The 21,077-nt window shown below is 44.5% G+C and overlaps 7 protein-coding genes across 7 annotated transcripts; 3 read left to right on the top strand and 4 right to left on the bottom strand.

Annotated features, from left to right (window-relative positions):
- Positions 1-872: 872 nt before the first annotated feature.
- V865_001417 (calcium-transporting P-type ATPase, PMR1-type) lies at positions 873-4,915 on the top strand (the record flags this gene model as incomplete). Its single annotated transcript, XM_066225235.1, has 11 exons — positions 873-1,454; positions 1,564-1,816; positions 1,926-1,978; positions 2,037-2,065; positions 2,130-2,404; positions 2,475-2,548; positions 2,615-2,759; positions 2,813-2,974; positions 3,033-3,307; positions 3,368-4,510; positions 4,607-4,915. 11 exons carry the CDS (start codon positions 873-875, stop codon positions 4,913-4,915), a joined length of 3,300 nt encoding a protein of 1,099 aa, XP_066081332.1.
- A 401-nt stretch (positions 4,916-5,316) lies between these two features.
- V865_001416 (uncharacterized protein) lies at positions 5,317-6,856 on the bottom strand (the record flags this gene model as incomplete). The annotated part of the gene is made up of 6 exons (XM_066225234.1): positions 5,317-5,915; positions 5,992-6,024; positions 6,093-6,181; positions 6,249-6,301; positions 6,354-6,423; positions 6,495-6,856. The coding sequence occupies 6 exons, from the start codon at positions 6,854-6,856 to the stop codon at positions 5,317-5,319; spliced, it is 1,206 nt and encodes a 401-aa protein (XP_066081331.1).
- A 354-nt stretch (positions 6,857-7,210) lies between these two features.
- Positions 7,211-10,590, top strand: V865_001415 (protein SEY1; the record flags this gene model as incomplete). Its single annotated transcript, XM_066225233.1, has 11 exons — positions 7,211-7,458; positions 7,547-7,870; positions 7,990-8,097; positions 8,158-8,278; positions 8,345-8,560; positions 8,653-8,851; positions 8,922-9,298; positions 9,391-9,529; positions 9,613-9,839; positions 9,914-10,263; positions 10,350-10,590. The coding sequence occupies 11 exons, from the start codon at positions 7,211-7,213 to the stop codon at positions 10,588-10,590; spliced, it is 2,550 nt and encodes an 849-aa protein (XP_066081330.1).
- A 331-nt stretch (positions 10,591-10,921) lies between these two features.
- On the top strand, positions 10,922-13,013 carry V865_001414 (homoserine O-acetyltransferase; the record flags this gene model as incomplete). Its single annotated transcript, XM_066225232.1, has 4 exons — positions 10,922-11,130; positions 11,297-11,470; positions 11,574-12,369; positions 12,510-13,013. The coding sequence occupies 4 exons, from the start codon at positions 10,922-10,924 to the stop codon at positions 13,011-13,013; spliced, it is 1,683 nt and encodes a 560-aa protein (XP_066081329.1).
- A 290-nt stretch (positions 13,014-13,303) lies between these two features.
- Positions 13,304-15,745, bottom strand: V865_001413 (uncharacterized protein; the record flags this gene model as incomplete). Its single annotated transcript, XM_066225231.1, has 11 exons — positions 13,304-13,436; positions 13,503-13,520; positions 13,594-13,795; positions 13,852-13,985; positions 14,062-14,154; positions 14,261-14,562; positions 14,636-14,709; positions 14,776-14,785; positions 14,861-14,953; positions 15,028-15,408; positions 15,479-15,745. 11 exons carry the CDS (start codon positions 15,743-15,745, stop codon positions 13,304-13,306), a joined length of 1,707 nt encoding a protein of 568 aa, XP_066081328.1.
- Positions 15,746-16,269: 524 nt separating this feature from the next.
- Positions 16,270-18,208, bottom strand: V865_001412 (uncharacterized protein; the record flags this gene model as incomplete). The annotated part of the gene is made up of 9 exons (XM_066225230.1): positions 16,270-16,627; positions 16,712-16,959; positions 17,025-17,088; positions 17,152-17,214; positions 17,279-17,659; positions 17,726-17,829; positions 17,901-17,911; positions 17,985-18,092; positions 18,169-18,208. The coding sequence occupies 9 exons, from the start codon at positions 18,206-18,208 to the stop codon at positions 16,270-16,272; spliced, it is 1,377 nt and encodes a 458-aa protein (XP_066081327.1).
- A 534-nt stretch (positions 18,209-18,742) lies between these two features.
- On the bottom strand, positions 18,743-20,843 carry V865_001411 (uncharacterized protein; the record flags this gene model as incomplete). Its single annotated transcript, XM_066225229.1, has 3 exons — positions 18,743-18,959; positions 19,025-19,206; positions 19,323-20,843. 3 exons carry the CDS (start codon positions 20,841-20,843, stop codon positions 18,743-18,745), a joined length of 1,920 nt encoding a protein of 639 aa, XP_066081326.1.
- Positions 20,844-21,077: the final 234 nt, after the last annotated feature.

Below are 21,077 nucleotides of genomic sequence, written 5' to 3'. Positions count from 1 at the left end.
TGCACGATAGGTGAAAATACACCCATAACATGTCTCAGTGAAATCCGAGCTCAACAGATCCCTCGAGACATGAAAGACAAAAGTGAATTTACGGCAAAATCAGTCAGACAGCCTTGTTTCATGTTTTGGAAAATTGAGATTGGAAACGAAAGTAATCCGAACCCCATAAAGGACAATGATGGGGGGTCATGGGATCCTAAAGATATACCTTGATGTACGTTGAGATCAAAAAGATAGCTATCATATTGGTAAGCCTACAAATCTACATTTCCACGAATGGTTAAATGGAAGGACATTGATCGCGTTGATCATGGTTTGCTCGACTCGATGAATGAATGAAGAAGGACCCAATTGATTATGTATATTGCCAGCTGGTATGGTATTCTGGGAGCATGTCTTGGTCATGTATCTAGTCTGTTGTTGAGGCTGTTCTCATGAGAATGATGTCGAGAGATGAATCATGTATGCGGAATTGCGGTTGGTACGAGGTAGTAACCGCCTCAAACCCATGTCGGCCAAATCCACCATCATAATCGACGCGCCTCGTGCACCAAATTAACTTGACACTGCTGCTGCTCCGTACACGCAGCAGCAAGATCACTTTCATCACCTACAGCAGCATCCCACTTTGCTTCCACTTGCTACATGCTATGGATCCATACATACAATAGATCATTCCTTCTTTCATCCTACTGCCAACGATCGAGTCACTTTAGCATCGCGTATACTCTCAGTCCAAGATCCCTTTTTATCCTCACTCGCCAACCCACTCCACTCATGATATGGCCTCGATCCTTCGACCTCTATCATCTTCCTCGCTAAAACGCAGATCACCGCCGCCCTCTCGTTCTGAATCTCCCAAGTCAGGAATCATGTCCCTCCCGCCACCCGGAGGAGGAGCATCAGCTTCATCGTATGGTATTCCAGGTAGGAATGCGTCTAATACCGTATCGAGAGGTTCTGCTTCATATGGTAACATCGGATTAGGTTATTCCACCAACAATAACGAGTATGATCCTACGTTGGGTGGATTGGTGGATGAGCCTGGTAAGATAGATAAGGGAGGGACTGGCGCAGTAACGAATAACGGTGGATATGCATATTCGACTACTCTCAGAAGACAAGCTTCAATCACCGATGGATTCCCTCCATTCCATCATTCACCTAGAATACCTACTGCCTCCCTCAGACGGGATTCTTCATCGCATGTCCATGCTGCTTCGCCTTATAGGTCCCAGCATAACTTCCCTTTAACAAATGGTGGATTGGATTACCGAGAACCTATAGATCAAGAGGAAGAAGGGTTTATAGGTAGATTAGTTGGAGTAGGAAAGAGGATTATGGGAAAGAAGGATTACGAACAATTGAAGATGGAGGAAGAAGATAAGAGAATACAGACGGAGAGAAGACAGAGGGAAACTCCAAGTGCAATATTCGCTCATAAGACTATTGATGTGAGTATAACATTCTCAGTCTAAAATTTCACATCTTCCCGAAACTCAGTTATACTGAGTCAATTGTCCTTCTCATGGAAAAAGACTGATTGTCATATTGTATATATAGGAAACTATTCAACAACTATCCACTCATCCTACTCAAGGTTTACCTTCATCATCACTCTCAACCCTCTTAGCTCGATACGGTCCCAACGAATTCGAGCTCCCGCCCGCTGATCCACTCTTCCTCAAGTTCGCCAAACAAGTATATGAGAACCCCCTGATATTGCTCTTACTTGGTAGCAGTGTCGTTAGTGCATTGATGGGGAATTATGATGATGCAGCTTGTGTGGTCGTTGCCGTGGGTATTGTGTTAACTGGTAAGTAATATACGATTCCGATACCCGCGACCTTATCTCTTTCACTCGTTCTCCCAGGCGATGTCGTCTATATGTTAGCGGAAATAGCTGACTCGTATGGGATATACAGTCGGCTTCGTGCAAGAGCAGCGATCTGAGAAATCCCTAGAAGCTTTGAACAAGGTGAGCTCTACGATTGGGTTTCCTTGCACCCGAAAAGCTGACCAGTGTGTGCTTTCAGCTCGTACCTCATTATTGTCATCTTATACGGTAAGTCCGGTCCATCTTTCACGATTCTCATTTACCTCTGACTGATGATTAATCGACAATGTAGGAATGGTCATCCCCTCACTCCCTTAGCCAATGCACTTGTTCCAGGAGACTTGGTCACTTTCTCAGTTGGAGATCGTATACCTGCAGATATCAGATTGATCACTGCTGTATCCTTAGAAATAGACGAATCAGCTTTGACAGGAGAAACTAGACCAGCAAGGAAGAACACCGATATATGCGAGAGGGGTGAGGGCGAAGATACGCATGGTGAAGGTGGTGGGAAAGCTTTGGGAGAAAGGCATTGTATGGCTTTTATGGGTACGCTTGTCAGGAGTGGTAAGTCTTCCTCACTCAGTAGATATGAAAGATCAGCTCAGCTCGATAGCTAATGAGCTGTACTTTATAGGCCACGGATCAGGTATAGTAGTTGGAACAGGCAAAGATACTGAATTTGGAGTTATATTCTCCATGATGCAAGATGTAAGTCAGCTATCCGGCTAGTGGTATTTATCTATGTATAGCTGATGGTAGTAATGTAAAATATAGGTCGAGGAGAAACGAACGCCATTACAACTGGATATGGACGACCTGGCCAAACGACTCTCACTCTTCTCCTTTGGTGTGATCGGAGTGATCTTCCTCATCGGTGTACTGCAGAATAGAGATTGGTTGGAGATGTTCACGATAGGAGGTGAGCTCAGCGCAACGTTGTTATCGGCCTGAAGCTCACACATGGTCCTCTAGTTTCACTCGCCGTCGCTGCGATCCCCGAGGGTTTACCCATTGTCACTACCGTTACTCTCGCTCTGGGTGTTCTAAGAATGTCTAAACGGAAAGCCATCGTAAAGAAATTACCTAGTGTAGAGGCTTTGGGCAGTGTCAGCGTGATCTGTTCTGATAAAACTGGTAAGCTAGTTACCAACTCAAGCAAGCAGTAGAGACCTGAGCATACAGTAAATCTCAGGTACACTCACTAAGAACGAGATGACCGTTACGCACATGTATGCGGTTGACGATCTCGTTGATCTCTCGCCTCTTCTCAATGTGACTTCTCCGTTTGGACCTAAACGACCTGACCAACCTGAACTTGCTCGATCTCAAGCATTGAAAAAGACTGCTATAGTAGGAAGTATATGCAATAACGCTTTCAAGAATGAACAAGGCATCAACGTTGGTCAAGCTACCGAAGTGGCTCTGCTCAACGTATTGCCGGTTATTGGAGCCGATGATCAACGAAGAGTGAGCGTAGTCGTGTACGTGAAAGAGGTATCAGCAGCTGATATAGGTCCGTGGTATCAGAACTTCACCCGTAAATCTGAAATACCTTTCAGCTCCGAAACGAAGATCATGAGTGTCACTGGCTCACTCAACGGCGGCTCCGATATGATCTACCTTAAAGGAGCGGTTGAGCAAGTCCTCTCGAAATGTCGATATTTCTACGTTACCGATTCGTCTACGCCTTCCTTGGACTCTTCAACGCAGAAGACCATCCTCGACCGAGCCAACGAAGTATCCGCAAGAGGGCTAAGGGTTATCGCGATGGCTTATGGGTTCCCCAAGGGTGAAGGCAACGATCTGATCTTTGTTGGGTTTCAAGCTATGATGGATCCACCTCGAAAGGGAGTTTCACATGCGGTATCTGCCTTGCATAACGCCGGAGTCCAGGTGGTCATGATCACTGGAGATGCCGAACCCACAGCCTTGGCAATAGCCAAACAACTAGGATTGAAAGTCAACCCTTCTTCATCTTCTGGAAGTCCCATCAATCCCATCGCAGGAGCGTCAAGTTGTATGTTGGGTACACAGGTAGATCAACTGAGCGAGAGGGAATTGATCGAAAGAGTACCCTCTATATCGGTCTACGCACGTACGACCCCTCGGCACAAGATGGCTATCGTCAAGGCATGGCAGATGCGAGGAGCGGTGGTAGCCATGACGGGGGATGGGGTCAACGATTCACCAGCACTGAAAATGGCTGATATTGGTATATCAATGGGTAAATCGGGAACGGACGTGGCGAAAGAAGCTGCCGATGTTATATTGGTAGATGATGATTTTTCATCTATCCTACCTGCGGTCGAAGAAGGGAAATCGATTTTCTACAATATACAAAATTTCCTTTCTTTCCAACTTTCGACTGCCGTCGCTGCGTTGAGTTTAATTACATTATCGACATTCTTCAAATTGGCAAATCCACTGAACGCCATGCAAATCCTTTTCATCAATATACTTATGGATGGACCACCCGCCCAAGCCCTCGGTGTAGATCCGGTAGATAAAGAGATTATGAGACGACCACCAAGAAAGAAGGGAGATCATGTTTTGTCGAAGAGGTTGATTGGAAGAGTAGCATTCAGCGCGACGATGATTGTATTAGGGACGCTGTATATCTATTTGAGGGAGATAAGTGATGGGAGTATGAGTAAGAGGGATCAGACTATGGTGAGTGAGATCTCAAAGAGAGGACCATGTTGAAGGAGATCCACATTATATTCAACCGGAGATTCAAGCTAATCATGAATGTATGTTTCTTGATAGACGTTCACAGGATTCGTCTTCCTCGATTTAGTATCGGCATTACAAAACCGTGGATTAACGTGTACGATATTCAAGAACAAAATGTTATTTTTAACTATATCGATATCCTTCTTCGTACAATTGTTATTAATTTATTTACCAATCTTACAACATATTTTCCAAACTGAAGCTTTATCCCTAAGGGATTTGTTCACGTTGTTAGGGTTGGGAGTAACCAGTGCTAGTTTACATGAAGTTAGGAGATGGTATGAGCGAAAAGGGGTGGAAAGGGAGTTGATCGCTGAAGGTGGAGGAGGGAGGTTGGTATGATCCAAACTTATAGAAGGAGTTGGGTAAGGTGGGTGTTTTGGTTTAGGGGAAAAGTTAACAAGATGATTAGAAGTTAGATTGGAAGAATTTACAGGATGGTCGTAGGATGACATGTAATGCGAAGAGATGGTTTTAATAATGTGAATGAATCATGCAACAATTTTACGGATCAATCTTAATAAATGCCTTACGTGGGGACCATTTCGACGTAAGAACATGAGATACATAAAATATAAAAATCGTGAATCTTCAGTACATATAGAATAAAGGAGGAAGGAAAGAATGAATCATTTAAATCGAATACAACTAAAATCATACCTTAAATCAACGTCATATCGTATCATAATACACTGTCACCTATCTGCTCGAATGTAGGAAAATTTATCATGGTCACTAACACCTCAATTGACCATTCCAACTACAGCTTTCCTCTCTTCCTTAGTCAGATGTCGATCAAAAGCCGATACGTCTTTAATCTCTTTCAAAGTTGACCCTGAGCCGGTGGAAGGTGTATCTAACGAAGAACTTGACGAGCCAGAAGAAGCGGCTTCACTGATGATCGATTCGTTATCATGTGACGTATCCTCTTGGTTCTTATCCCTACTTGTTTTTACTCTTGCATCACCATCTTTGACTTTATGATCTCCTTGAGTGTCCGAATGTTTACTTATAGGTTGATGATTGGCAAGTTCGACAGGTGACCATTTCCTACCGACATTTACTTTACCCAACTTACTATTCCTTTCTAACCACAGGCTCTCATCGCTTTCGCTGTGGCTGCGAGTGAAAGGTAGAGATAAGATGATTCGCTGGATTGTCTCATCCATCCATGATTTGATACCTGATCCGAGAGCCGAGAGGGAATAACCCTCGGATGATTCGGCGGTGGATAATTGAATATGGAGATATAATCGATGGATGAGGAAGAGACAGAGGAGAGTGAAGAGTGTACAAGAGGAAAGGAAGGTGGTGAGGAATAAGATAGGTGTGAGGATCGTAGCTTCATATCATATATCGTAACCATATTAGCTGGGAATCTGGCGGATCGGTTAATAAAGCGTATAAGGACGACTTACCGCCAAAGAGGATTGTACCGATCAAAGTAGCAGCTGCGATTGTTCAACGCACGTAAGTTAGTTATATAAGCGTGTGTGTTACTGGGACGAGGACAACTTACCAGCCATTAAGATCGCTCCTAAGATTACTACAGCTGAGAAAATCAATGCTGTGGAGAGTATAAATACTGTAGCGGCGAGAGCGAATCCGCTTATCGCCATACCAGTATGATCTTGTCAGCTGATGTCTTGTCATGGAGGAGTCATGGGCAGCTCACAGGAAGATCAATATGGGGATGGCGCTGAAGCCGATCCAAAGTGCGATAAATGTCTATCCCACTCATAAATCAGCACGTATACGATGACCACAAGATATCACGTACGAATAAGACTGGTTTCGATTCAGCGAAATATCTTGTCTTATCCGCGTAAGGCTGTGCGATGGACTGGAGTCTAGAACGAAGACCGGTCAATCAGCTTGGTGTTCTACAGGAGGACCCTTGTACGAAAAGCTGATCACTCACTTGTCTGATTGTTGTCTGACCCTTCTGACTGTATCTTCCACAACCCCATGCCCTCCTTCCTCATCTACCGCTGACACAGGCTGTTTGTGTTCCTTCTTGCTCGGTGTGATCGGAACAGGTTCAAAAGTGACATGGGGAGGTTTCCTATCGTTGGTATGCTTGGAAGGTGACACCAGGATGATTGGCTTGACATCGGTTTCGTCGTTCGTACATGACATGACCTCGGATTTGATCTCGCTGTCATTGTTATTGTGATTGTTCTCACCCACCGAGACCGAGTCGTATGACATGAGACTTGCTGAAGATGATGGAGGGGATATCTTGACGATATCTGAGAATTCGTCTTCTGCTGATTGAGCCATGATGAGGGGTGGTTTGGGTTTGGGTGATGAGGTAGTCCTGTCTGATTGGCAGTAGATGCAGCTTGTTGGGTGAGCGTTGTGAGAAGACCAAGATTCACACAGACACAAGAGTACACAGTCGCGTCAATTGTACGAGTACACTCCGGGCAAGCGGTGACTAACCCCCCATCCCGTCAAGTGGGTCACTCAATTAAGGAAACAAGCAGTATTGACCCCATCTCACCTGTGACGTTGTACTCGAGTACGTTTGACAACGCTTCCACATTCAGTCCACATTCGGTAGCTGAAAGGAGTACTTTCTTATACCTCTCAATTCTTGTTGTTCCGCCCACGATAGCCTACCTATACTCAAGCATGAACCAAACACCTCAAATAGCATCTGACCTCCTATCCAACCCACCTCCAGAGCTACAGCGGATACTGGACGATCCGCGCACCACCGACGAAGCTCGTCAAGCCGTTAAAGAAGTATCGGTGGTATCGCCCCCACCAACACACAATGGGTTGGTAGCCACGCAGAAAGAGATGGAACAGACCTCTAATGGGGTGAATAGTGCTGGAGAAGGGAGATTACAGATCGTCAATGAACATCAGGAATTTACGTATGTCCATCTTACCAAAATACCTCATATATCTGCTATTGCTACTCCATGTGTGGTCGGCTAAATTGGTGACCACCACGCCATGTAGCAAAGAATTATCGCCTTACTTGTCTAAATGGGGTTTGCTCGATAAAGGTTTCGCCTACGATGTAGTATCCGTATTTGGATCTCAATCAACTGGTAAATCAACTTTACTCAACAGACTATTCGGAACGAGTTTCGATGTGATGGATGAATCGAGACGACAACAGACTACCAAAGGAATATGGATGTGTCCCTCGGCATACGGCAATACCCTAGTGATGGATGTGGAAGGAACGGATGGGAGGGAAAGAGGAGAAGATCAGGATTTCGAGAGGAAATCGGCTTTGTTCAGTTTGGCTAGTACGGAGGTATTGATCGTTAATTTATGGTAAGTCTTCACTCACCAGGAGTTTCTATCAGATCATTCATCTGAATGTAAATATGGACTGGTTGATACGTGAACATGTGCTGTATGTGCCGCTGACTGACACTGCTCCGTCACTGTAGGGAACATCAAATTGGTTTATATAATGGAGCCAACATGGGTCTTCTCAAGACGGTATTCGAAGTGAACTTGGGTTTGTTCGGAGGTGGTGGTGATAGCTCAAAACCAAAGTGAGCTACTGAAGGCATTTTGATCTCAGCGTGTAGCTGACTATGGATTTGGTATGATAGACCGCAAGAGAAAACGATGATCCTCTTCGTCATAAGGGATCATGTTGGCTCGACACCAGTTAGCAATCTGACGGCGACTTTGACTCAGGATATGGAGAAGATCTGGGCTAGCTTGTCAAAGGTTAGTATTTGAAACCTTCATCACACATGCGATCTGAACACACCAGCTGAAGTGAATACTCATTAGCCACAACACCTCGCCGACGCGACCCTCTCATCCTATTTCGACCTATCATTCGCAACGCTGCCCCACAAAGTCCTCATGCCCGAGAAATTCGAAGAAGAAATTCTAGAGCTTCGTAAACGGTTTACCGATCGTTCGAGACCCGATTATGTATTCCAACCTAGCTATCATAAGAGGATTCCGGCGGATGGTGTGGGCTTCTACATGGAGGGTATTTGGGTGAGTTTTCATTTCGCTGTGTACCATCTATGCAACTGTGCCGAATAAGTGTACGTGCCACTGTGCGATGTTGACGAACCTGTGAATCGCAGCAACAAGTCCTCACCAACAAAGATCTTGATCTCCCTACCCAACAAGAGCTACTAGCTCAGTTCAGATGCGACGAAATTTCAGCTTCCGCCACAGAGACTTTCTTGGCCAGCTCCAAAGTGGTTAGAAAACCTATAGAAGCCGGTCAAGTCGTAGAGGGCTTAGGCGTATTGATGAAAGATTGGTTGGATACTGCTTTAGGTGGGTCAGCTAAGCAGTCTTCTGACTCGTGAATGAGCTGACATTGGTCTCTTTTAACCATCCCTATCAGGCAAATTCGATAGGGACGCATCAAGGTATCATGCCGGAGTATATCAGCGTAAACGACTTGATCTCTTATCATCATTACATTCAAACTTATCTTCCTTGTTCCTTGGACAATTGAAAAATTTACATAAGATCGAATTGAACAATTTCACCAAGAACTTATCAAAGGGAACGAAAGAAGTGAACTATGATTTTGCAAAGATCGTTACCCAAGCGCAGCAACAGGCTAGACAGAATTTCTTGACGAGCGCTAAAGAGGTGGTTGTAGATGGGACGGATTGGGAATATACGAGTGAATTGGAACTTTTGGAAGATGATTTGAAGAATATTGCGGATAGGTATAGGAAGGATGAGACGAAGAAGATGGTCAATACGATTGAGGTGAGTCTGCGATTCTGGTTCTTCTAGGCGTTAACGAATGACCTGAGCTATTACTGGACGAAAGCTGATTTACCATTGATATCTGTTTTCAGCGGAATGTCAAGAGACAATTACTTGAACCTGTCGAAGTTGCTTTATCTCAACCTTCACCTAAAATGTGGGATACCGTCTTGACAACGTACAAGGAGGTCAGTGAAGATGCCGAGGGATCATATCTCTCGAAAGCAAAGAGTGGGTATATTTATTCCATCTACAAATTCAGCTGAGTTTCAATGTCCTAGGTCATCAGCTGATATATGCGCTCTTATCCCTAGGTTACAACTGCTCTGACGAAGAGAATGAAGCTGCACTTGCATCTTTACGAGCAAGAACGTGGTTATCGCTCAGAAGGAAGTTGGAGGAACAGACTTCCGATGCTACTATATTGGCGACTTTAAGAACGACCTTTGAAGAGAGGTTTAGGTATGATGAGGCTGGTGTACCTAGAGTGTGGAAACCTGAAGATGATATCGAAAGTGCATTCACAAAGGCAAAAGAGGAGGTGAGTCATACCGTCGAATTCGGATTCGCGCTTTTTTTTTGAGTGAATAAATGACTGATGTGCTTTTGGAATAGACACTCAAGTTGTTACCAATCTTCTCCCAAATTACACCTACCACTTCATCCCTCCTTCCTTCTCTACCATCTCCAGAAGTCACATTCGACATCGAATCAGATCCTATACCGTTCGACCCTTCAACCTCCTTCGTACTCTTATCACCGACAAAACTATTATCGCTGGAAACTCGATTTAAGCGAGAAGCCGATGCTGCGTATGTTGAAGCGAAGCGATCGATGGTCTCTTCTGTCGCACAAGTACCGCTTTGGATGTATGGTATAATGGTGGTGCTTGGCTGGAACGAAGCTATGGCCGTGCTGTTCAATCCATTGTATTTCGCTATGCTCTTGGTTTTAGGTGCTTCAGCGTGAGTATATTTAACCTTATTCCAGTAACATCGATCAAGTAAGTGCGCAAAGCTGACAGACTCGACTCGATTCAATTCGACTGCAGCTATATAATCCTTCAATTGGGTCTTGCCGGACCATTACTCCAAGTTACCCGAACAGTCCTCAACGAAATCAAGCGAATAGCCACTGATAAGTTGAGAGAGGCGTTCAAAGAAGTCCCTGAAGCTCAGAGAGTGTTGAATACTCCTTATCTTGCTAATGCTAACAACACTTCGGCGGATGGATTAAGGAGTGAAGAGAGGGAAAAGGGGGAATTGTTAAAAGAGAAATTTGTGGAAAAGTGATGTGATAATGGGATATATATATCGTTGCTCTGATAAGATGCATACAGCTTGTGTTCTTGTTCTGTGTGGTATCTGCATGAGATGAATTACTTGACACCAGCATCAACCTGTGTCGGCGGCGATCGCCGCTTATCTTGGACTCCACTTTACTGAGTATCGCTCGACTCAGATTTCAGAAATGTCAGACTGTCCAACTCGCATAGATCATTTCAGCAATCTATCTATACCCATCAAGAAGCCCAACGACTATCGAAGCTCTCTCTACCTGAGAGGAAAAAAGAATTAAGATTACGACAAAGGAGTAGCAAACCCCCCTTCCTTTCGACACACCATGTCATCGTCATCCTCTTCTTCTACCAATCCCTACGCCGGATTGATATCACAGAATATCACCACCGTCCCTTCCTTCACACTCGAGTCTGGAGTCAGACTCACCGACGTACCTGTCGCATACAAGACATGGGGCAAGTTGAATGAAAATGGAGATAATTGTTTGGTAATCTGTCATGCTTTGACGGGTAGTGCGGATGTCGAAGATTGGTGAGTACGATAGGTCATCGGAAGGTTGATCGAATGAGTTCGATGAGATCATCCCCAGTTGGAATGGTCTGATCGAATCGGATCAAATTGGCTTCTGCACTATCATTATCCAAGTCTACTGTATATTCTGTATCAGCTATACTGACTTCCTGCTGGTTCCGCTCAGGTGGGGTCCTCTCCTTGGGCCAGATAGAGCTTTCGACCCTACTAGATTTTTCATCTTCTGCGCCAACGTCATTGGGTCCCCTTACGGGACCATATCAAGTGTGACGACTAACCCGGAGACGGGTAAACCATTCGGTCCTGAGATGCCTGGTAGTAGTGTCAAGGACGATGTTAGGTGAGTCAAAGTTTTTTCATCTATCTGTCTTTCACATATCTCGTATAACAGATAAATCTGGTCGTCAATTACTCACATTTGCCATTTTTCCCATCAACCGTAGACTCCATTATATCATTTTGAAATCACTCGGCGTTCAATCAGTCGCAGCGGTAATAGGAGGATCCATGGGAGGGATGACATGTCTTGAATGGCCTCTAAATTCACCACCGGGATTCGTCAAAGCGATCGTCCCGCTCGCTACCTCCGCCAGACATTCCGCATGGTGTATATCGTGGGGTGAAGCTCAACGACAATCTATCTATTCTGATCCAGATTATAAAGATGGCTATTACTTTGAACAAGACAATTCTACTATCGACTTGACTAAACAGCCTACAAGGGGATTGGCAGCGGCTCGAATGGCCGCGTTGTTAACTTATAGAAGTAGGGATTCGTTCGAATCTCGATTCGGTAGGAGATCAGGTAACAACTCTACCAACAAGTCGAAAGTCCCCAAAGGCGGTGTGAGGATTATGGGTGGAAAGAAGACTACGGATCCTTCTTCACCTTCTGATTCAGATGTGAAACTCCACAACGAGGAGACTCCAAGGGAAATAGCATGGAGAGAACATAATGATGGACATAGATCGAGCTCGAATTTGGGTTCGAGGAGGAATTCAGATTCGGGTAAATCATCTACGTCTACGTCTAATGGTATGCAGACTCCGGAGTTGGAGAAGAGCTTGGTATTGGGAGAAAACGATAAAATTGGTCAAGGTGTTGCGTTGGGTTCGGCCGCCGCGTTAAGTGCTCAACAGCAGGATGGGAAAGTGGGTGGTAATGGTACGGGTACAGGAGGGGATAAACAACCAAAGATATTCAGTGCGCAGAGTTATCTGAGGTATCAAGGTGATAAGGTGGGTCTGTTTGCCTTTTCCCAACCATTGATTATCCTTCCTCATCCAGCCAGCTCACATCTGCTCGTCTCTCATGTATCTCTCACCAGCCACATTGAATGGAACCATCATCTAACTGATCTAATTGTGTCTGTACTTAGTTTACTGGCCGATTCGATGCCAACTGTTATATCCACATTACCCGTAAACTCGATACCCACGACCTATCTCAACCATCCACAGACTCTTCTCTCGGATCACTCTCATCGAAGTTACCACCTCACTCATCGGAGGGCGAGCCGCCCAGTGATATCGAACTAGAAAAACTCTTATCTGAAGCACTATCGCTCGAACCTCCCGCTCTGGTAATTGGTATTGAGTCAGATGGTCTGTTTACCACCAGCGAACAGAAGGAGATCGCTGCTTACATACCGGATGCTGAATTGGTTTTGATCCCTAGTCCAGATGGACATGATGGATTTTTGTTGGAATTCGAAGCTATAAATGGATGGATCGATGGTTTCTTAAAAAGGAAAATGCCTAATTTCTTCCAAGATCGAGTAATCCCGCTGGAAGAGTACGGTAAGGATAAGAATGGAGATGGGTTCGGGGTCAAGAAAGAGAGTGTATTTGGGGAGGCGGAGGCGGACGTTACTAGGTGGTAGATTGACATAGACTACGGAACGACGGATCATTACATGTATACTTTTAGATTAGATGTTTGGACATGTATACATATATAAGATATGTTTACATTTTGTCAGTCCGACTGAGCTTGAAATTTATCCATATTCGTCATTGTTTTAATGATACATACAGTAATTATCAATTGTCCCCCCTCCGAATACAGACACAACATTCCAAATTGAGATATGATATGGTATGTAGAGGTCAAATTTATTTATGTCCTTCCCAACGAGACAGATCCGTCATCTTTTATAGAAACAATTCACGATCAGTCGGCATTCCTTAATTCTGGAGGAACATATCTCAATCCCAAGAAATTGAATATATCCCTTTCCGTTTCTAGATTGACTTCTTGTCCTGTTGTAACCTGCAGCAGACCCGCTCGGAACTTGTATCCTCGTCTAGATCGAACAACCAATTCGGTCAATTCAGTGGAAATGACATATGAAGTCGGTAGGTTTACTTACACATTTTCCGAATATCTCCTGAACAACAGCAAAATATCATGTTGTATCATTAGTCAGTCAACTCCTCTTCTCAATGACTCGTCCCACTCACTTCAGATCCCTTTCAAACATCATACTTCCCGACCAACTCAATATCGCCGAAGCATACCGATCGAAAGGAGCAGATATCAAATCGACTCGTCGATGCAGCCGCCCTGGTCCGGGTAACTTGAAAATCACAAAAGCTTTATCTAGATTATCAAAGTTTGTCGAAGAAGCGTGAATGGGTGTATTAGGATCACGATGCGTTACGTCTATCCCATTCGATTCAGGACAAATTCTGCATATATGCTGAATGGGATTGACTCACGTAGAACGTGTGTGATTATACCTAATTCCGATAATCTCAAATACAAATCCCTCAAAAGACCTATATCCAAATTGACACCTGGAGGACGGAAGACTATATCCACATCGTTAGATTCGGTCTTTCCTCTTCGATAGCTATGATACTAATTATATCAGCTATTGTCCTCGAAGATAATGTACTGGAAAAAGGGGGATAAGGAGTTTCACATACCCTCCGCATATGGTGTATTCACATCCTGGTATGTAAGCTTCGAGATGTTCCATCACGCATTCAGCTATTTCTTGAACTTCCTTTCGGGGTATTCTAAGTTGGTCAATCCATCCTCGTCAGTTTGTGGAATAACCTACAATTGCATGACTTGACAAGAGAGTAGTAGTTTGTTTCGAATTTGGTATTGAGTGAAACCCACTTCTGATCAAGTTCCTCCTTTAGTCTAATCCACTCTTCAACGATTTCAACCTGTTTCATTCCACCTCTCTTCCTTCTCCTCAATTTATCTTTTAACCTTACTTCTGGTGAATCCTCTTCTATAGCTTCGAAATGATTTTTCACATCTTCCAAATTCCTACAATTGTACTTATCATACAATTCCTTCGCCTTGTGGTGACCAATCGTATAGACCGATGCGAACAGGTTGAGCGCTTTGAAGCGGGATGAAGAGACGATAGAGGTTGATTCTTGGATTTTACCGGTTTGAAGGTACTCGTCAATCTGAATGATCACATCCAACTGTCAGAAAGACGTGTACTACCTTTTAGATCAATCGAAGTGGAACCGGACATACACGCTGAGCAACTTTGTCGCCTACTCCAGATAACTTCATAGCTTCTTTACCTGACTTGATACGTCTTGGAACGGCTAATTGTCGTAAGATATCAGCTCATGACGAACCCGATATTAAAGCAGGACACTTTCTCAGCTGACCTTTTATAATCTGGTAAAACTCGTTATCAGCTTTCAGCCATCTTCGGTATGCGCGATACTACTATTTTATGAAAGAGAAACCCACGCTCAAACTCCTCCTATAGCTCAACACATTTGAATTCTTCTGTTGCGCTTCCTCAAACTCCCTTTCCTCGATGATCGGACGTATAGCATCCACCTAGAAACAATTCCTCGAGCGTCAGACTCCAGTGACAGGCAGTATAAATCATTGGGACATAGGAGACCACTCACTATATCTTGATTTACACATTTCAGTGGACTACCTCGATGTACACACAACGAAGGAATATCCTCAAATCTAACATCCTCCTCAAAGAGAGTCATATCCACCAAGTCCACTTCCATCTTAGGCTTCACATCCCCATCATGCGACAGCTTTCGTCTTTTCAACGCAGGTTTGACATCCTCATCGTGCTTATCCTCATCAAGGGTATCCATTACTTTTGGGAAAGTAGTTATGGATCTAACAGGTCTCGGACCAGGACTAATAACGTATTTCGACCTATCTGGTAACTTAGGTGGTCGAAGTGCGGTATCACCTTGAGCTGCATATTCCAATGCAGAAGTGTAGGTATCGTATATATACTCAGGAGTTAGAATCGGGACTTTATCCTATGGCCAATATGCGTGTAGGTTATATACCTATCAACCCGTATGGTTTGGTTCAGTTCCGTTCACTCACATACATCTCACCTAGGACTCTAAGTAATCTCGGTTTTCCTTTTACAGCGCTAATTACGAATTTACATTCCTCCACTCTGACGCATTGCCCTCCCAAGTCATCTACCAGACCATAGATCCGTCCTAGATCTTCCTCCAGCTTGGCAGGGATGATGTGGAATGATATATTTGCGAAGAGCTGGTATAATTCCGGCGCAATGTAGTGGGGACGCTGGATGGATGAGGAAGATGATGATGGGAGGGGCTGAGCAGGAGGTCGAGTGGGCATGATGGGGCAGGCAAGAGCATGTGTACATTAGCGGGAAGAGATGGTGCTTCAAGAAGAGATGGGTATAGGACGATGTTGATAAGATAGGGGGAATGACGACATTTCAACATTTCAACCCGATTTGCTGGAATCTTGGATTGATTGTTTGTTTACTTGATGCGTGCCTGGAATATCAATGTTCTAAATGGACTGTACCATCATCTCTCGATGAGCACACTTCAGCACGCAATTTTCGTCGCTGGGTAGAGCCTCTGAGTTCAAAATCAGCATTTCTATCAAGAATTATCAAGGATGGACGTGCACCAATACAAGCGAGGATGGAGGGAAAGTCAGGGCTGAGAACAGTAGCTCAAAAAAGGTGTAATACAACTTAAGGTTGATACGTAGCCTCAATGAGTTAATCAGTCTATCCAAATGCATACAGATCTCATCCGACTCTAACAGATAATTCATCTATCAATCTATTTTCCTCTAATCATCCGTATATCATACTATACAACCAATCACCGCATTTGCTCTTACTCTTACAATTTCGAGTTCTTCGCTTTCAAATCATGAGGTTTGACCAAATCACTCTCCTTTAGAACCTTCCTCTTACCAGCCCTGACATCCGCACCGGCTTTCGCAATCTCCGCTTCCTCCTTGCTAACGTCCATAACAGCTGCTTTCGATCCTTCCTCCTTGATTGCTTTGGCGGTATATCCGAATGACCATTTTTCGGCGTATTGAGGTGAAGGGTTCTTCTCTATGACTTTTAGAATCTCTCGTCCGATGTTTGGTGTGAACTTGAATCCATGTCCTGAATCTCCTGATGCAATTACGAGATTGTCGAAATCAGGATGATAGTCTATCAACCAGTCTCCAGTGACGGTGTCGCAGTACCTATTTTCGCCGATTGGATATACTCCCACATTAGCTTCACAACCTTCGATAAGAAGTGTTTGACATTAAAGGTCAAGCACTCACCAGCACAATCTGGTAGTCAAGTAGTCCTTCTTAGCCAACTCAGGATAAACCTGTCTCAGTCCATCTCTCAATCCTTTAAGACTGCTTAGCGGGATAGCTCCATCTTCGGCCCCAGCGGTCAACTTTGTTCGAGGGATGGAAACACCATTGGATTGAGGGTTGAGTACACCTGCACCGTGAATAGCCATCTTGACGAGACCTTCGGGGTTTGGTGGGAAAATATACCATCCGTCATCAAGGTTGAATACCTAAGACCACCCGCAATGCTTAGCATTTCGAGCTTTGGACAAATCCAGTTGATCTGGTGACTTACAACAGGGACTGAAGCGTATTGTTTAGCCTCCTCTGGTGTAAGTTGAATGACAGCGACACTTTGACTACACAACGAGTCATATTAGCTCGATCCGCAGAGGATCTGCTTAGAGAAACGTCAAACTCACCCCGTAGCCACGACGTCTGGAAGTCGAGCAGATACTCCAGGCAAGGCACATAATGCTGGAGTCCTACCCTCGCAATACTAGTGATCAGTTTCGATTCCGACAAGTATTGAATTATACCTGTACTCACCAAGCACCCGCAGCAATGACCACCAAGTCTCCTCTAACATCCTCTCCACTCTTCAACGTTACTCCATTGACCTTCCTACCATCTTTGATCAATCCCGTAACTTCGGCTCCCGATCTCACATGTCCTCCCAGCTGTCTTACCCTCTTCAAACCTACTTCCAACGCTCTGCCAGCCTCCGCCCATCCTCCAATAGGATTCAGGTACCCTTGTCTACCTCCGAAATCGCCCGTACGGATCTTAGGATCAAACTTGCTTTTGATATCTTTGGAGTTGTTAAGAAGGGTAACGTTGATTCCAAGATTCTTACAATTCTGGTATGCGGATGAAACGAATTCAAGCCCTTCTTTCTCTGTTTCCGCGGCAAGGGCCATTACGCCGGATCTGCCGAGGAATCACACTTCAGTTCGCAACGTGAAAGAAGCGGAAGAAAGAGGCAATCGAGCTCACTCATGATATGTTCCTTCCCACTCAGGTTTCCTCCAGAAATTCTCAACCGCATCCAAACCAAGTTCGGCATAAGAAGCGTCGGCGTAGTCTGCTGTTCGGACGATCTGATGATAGATCGAGATATCAGCATGATGATCACTTGGGTCCAAGCGTTGCTCGATGAGTAGAATCTCACCTTGTTTAGATCTACACGAATATACGAAATCATCGTCGACCATCAGTGACAAGCACATTGATGGGAATCGTGCTGATCACTCACCTGTACTAGCCGCATCTGGAGCAGGTAAGATCCCGCATTTATCCAACATCGTCACATTGTATTTCCCAGATTGTAACATCCACAAAGCAGTGGACATCCCGTAGATACCTACACGTCCACAGTCACCTCGAATTGATCAGCTCATGACTCGACGAGGTAAAAGATAAGGAATTGTTGGACTTACCACATCCTACGATAACAACGTCTGTCTTAGATTGCGACATGATGCTCTTAGACACTTTGTATAAGATTAATATTCTAAGATGTGTACTTCAATTGAACCCAGATTCCACAGGATGAGTGACGACAATGAATCAAGAAAAGACGATGGAGATAAGCAAAGGCCTTGAATTGTTTCTTTTATAGATTAGATGGCTACCAAGTGTAGTTAAGCGAGTGACTTTTGTATGAGCTGCCTCCGAGAGATTGCCGATAGGTCAAATGCGAGTTTACGGTTCCTTTCGGTGGACTCGCTTTGTGCCTGAGACTTCGACCTGAAAATAGATTGTTTGCAAGTCCCGTAGATAACCGTACTGTACTTGTAGAAACTACGAGGCAAAATGGCGATTGACCTGCGGCTTTGCCGATGACTATTTCAATGCTGTATCTGCTCGTCACCACTATTGTCCACCATGGAAGAGTCAAAGATTCATATGCAAAGGTATCTCGTATAATGATTTCGCTACTACTCTGGACGGCATCTCATGCCGCACGGTGCGGCCAAATCACGAGTTCACATCACTATTTGAGACGTTTCCTTACGCCATGAAATCTGCCACCACCTCCTTTGATCCCTTATCTCGACTTCCACCGAGGGATACTTCTCCCGACCGAGAAGAACCGAATTGATCCGTATCTGCCTCTGTATCCGATACGACCTTCAGCATCGGGTCACTGTTGGCCCCTATAGCATCCTTCTGTGACCGGTCAGGAGTCGCATCGGGACTAGTAGTAGGAGGCCACGTAGAACCCAGACTGCATGAATGGGGATGGCATCAGCTGGCAAACACAACCAGGCTACCGTAAAATTGTAAACTTACTCGTGAACAGTTTGCTTTTCCCATTTGGTAGTAGGATAAATTTTATCCCTAAGACATCTGACCGCAGAGTGCCAATCATCCTTGATTGGGTTCCACCTCAGTCTACCTAACCATCCTGGTAACGAGGGGCTGATGGCTGAAGGGGATTTCCAGAATTTCGATGGTAATTTGAAAGGGAGATACTATGTCATACCATCCACGTTATCAGTCCATCCTCCTTCCTATTGATGCATCCAGCGAGATCAAACACACCAAATGGAAGTAAGAAGGGACCAAAGGTATTAAAGTCTGGACTTACTTCTGTGTTGAATACTAAATCCTGTTGGATGTTCTCACCGAATATTCTACCCCAGTATAAAATCTCATAACTCTCTTTAGCTCTTTGACGAGCATGTATAGAAGCTTCCAGCTTGCTTGGCGAAAGTATATTGTTCTCGTGCGATTTTAAACAGAAATAAGGATCAACAGTCCTCTCTCTTGTCTTATCTTTCACCACATTACCGTTGCCATTGGATAAATTCGAATGTTTACTGATCACGGTTAATCTAACTTCCCTATCACCTTCCCTTCCTCCAGATACCAAGTACATACTTAATCTTCTTGCAATTTCAAATATCGCCCAGTCAACGGATCTCGTAGTGGATATCCAATAATCTTCTCTTTCCCCCTCTCGTCCAGGTTCTTTCGCCATTTTGGAGATATCTGAAACTGAGTCGAGCCTCACAGTGATAAATCTTTTGGAGGGTCTACAAAGTATATGATCGATGATTACTTCCCTCATCAAAGGTCTCGTCAGCCAGCCTTCATTATCTTTCCTTTGGTCAGGTTGATAAGATCTGAAGAGGGCTTCATACGATTTAGGTGTAAGTCTTTGAAATACAGATGAAGTGGCGAAAAACCCCGAAGTTTTCATATCTCCTGACCAGACCAAAGGGGATACGTTAGATTGCGAATGGACTCTGAAGACGATTTGATCTTCTATTGCTAGTCTTGATAATTGGAGGTATTGGAGATAATCTAAGTTAATGTACCCAGTCTGAAGTGCTGATCCTGCTGTATCTCCAGGAGTAGCTAGTGGAGAAAAATATGATCTAGAGAATAACGGTCGATCGAGGTTGAAATTCATACTCGGACCTGCGTTTGCATTTGAAGAAGAAATGAAGTGTCGGGTTTCAGAAGGGGTATTGAAATTTGGGATGTTACGAAGCGATTGAGCCTGTGGGGGACCAGTGGCAGAATGATATGGCGGTGATGAAGATGAGTTATATAAGCTGTTTCCCGGCTGAATGTAGTGTGGCCTCGGCGGAAGCATCATCAGACCTGAGTTCGAATGTTGAAAGTTAGACCGGGACGAGGAAGAATGTTGTGCCTCATATGGTATCGCCTGTGCTCTGCTTCGATTGACCGACTTCAAAGAAGGCTCTTGAATTCTGACCTGTCTCGATTTCCAACTTCCTTCTGCGGTGATGCCTTTCGGAGGGTTCGGGTCATCATCAACAATCAATAGTGATTCTTTGAAAGATTCAGGAAGTTTTTGCGGTCTCGGGGACTGAATATTCGAATGAGCTTGAGGGATGTATCGGGGAATTTGTACTTGCCCTTGATTCGAATGATTAGGTTGATGATACCGAATATCTCGATACCTTGGGGAATAGAAACGAGGGGGGTTATAAGCTTGTTGACGCATAGGAATAGGAGGTGCATTCGATGAACCGCCTGATTTGGTTTGGACCTTGGCAGGAGAGACAATCTTGAGGGTTGATGAATAAGGTGTGGTCGCACGGGACCATCCTTCGATGTGTCTTCCTGGTCCGTTCATCACGCAGTGACTTTGCAGAGAGATGGAAGTGTGCAGCTGTTGTATCCCCCAAAGAGAGGTGCAAGAAGTGAAAGACCGCATATAACGAGACATTATTACACAGGGGACCATTTGATGGGAAGGAGATATTTCACTTACCCTTACTTGTGAGTCGAAGGTATACAGTATGGTTTTAACCGTTCAAGAAGATTTGTCAAGACTCAGTTCATCAGAAAGTAGTAGAGATAGCCACGG

The sequence above is a fragment of the Kwoniella europaea genome, chromosome 1, assembly GCF_036810445.1.
Source record: "Kwoniella europaea PYCC6329 chromosome 1, complete sequence".
In the NCBI taxonomy this organism is placed as follows: domain Eukaryota; kingdom Fungi; phylum Basidiomycota; class Tremellomycetes; order Tremellales; family Cryptococcaceae; genus Kwoniella; species Kwoniella europaea.
Note: the sequence above shows the minus strand (reverse complement) of the source record. Positions and strands in the feature narration are given on the sequence as shown.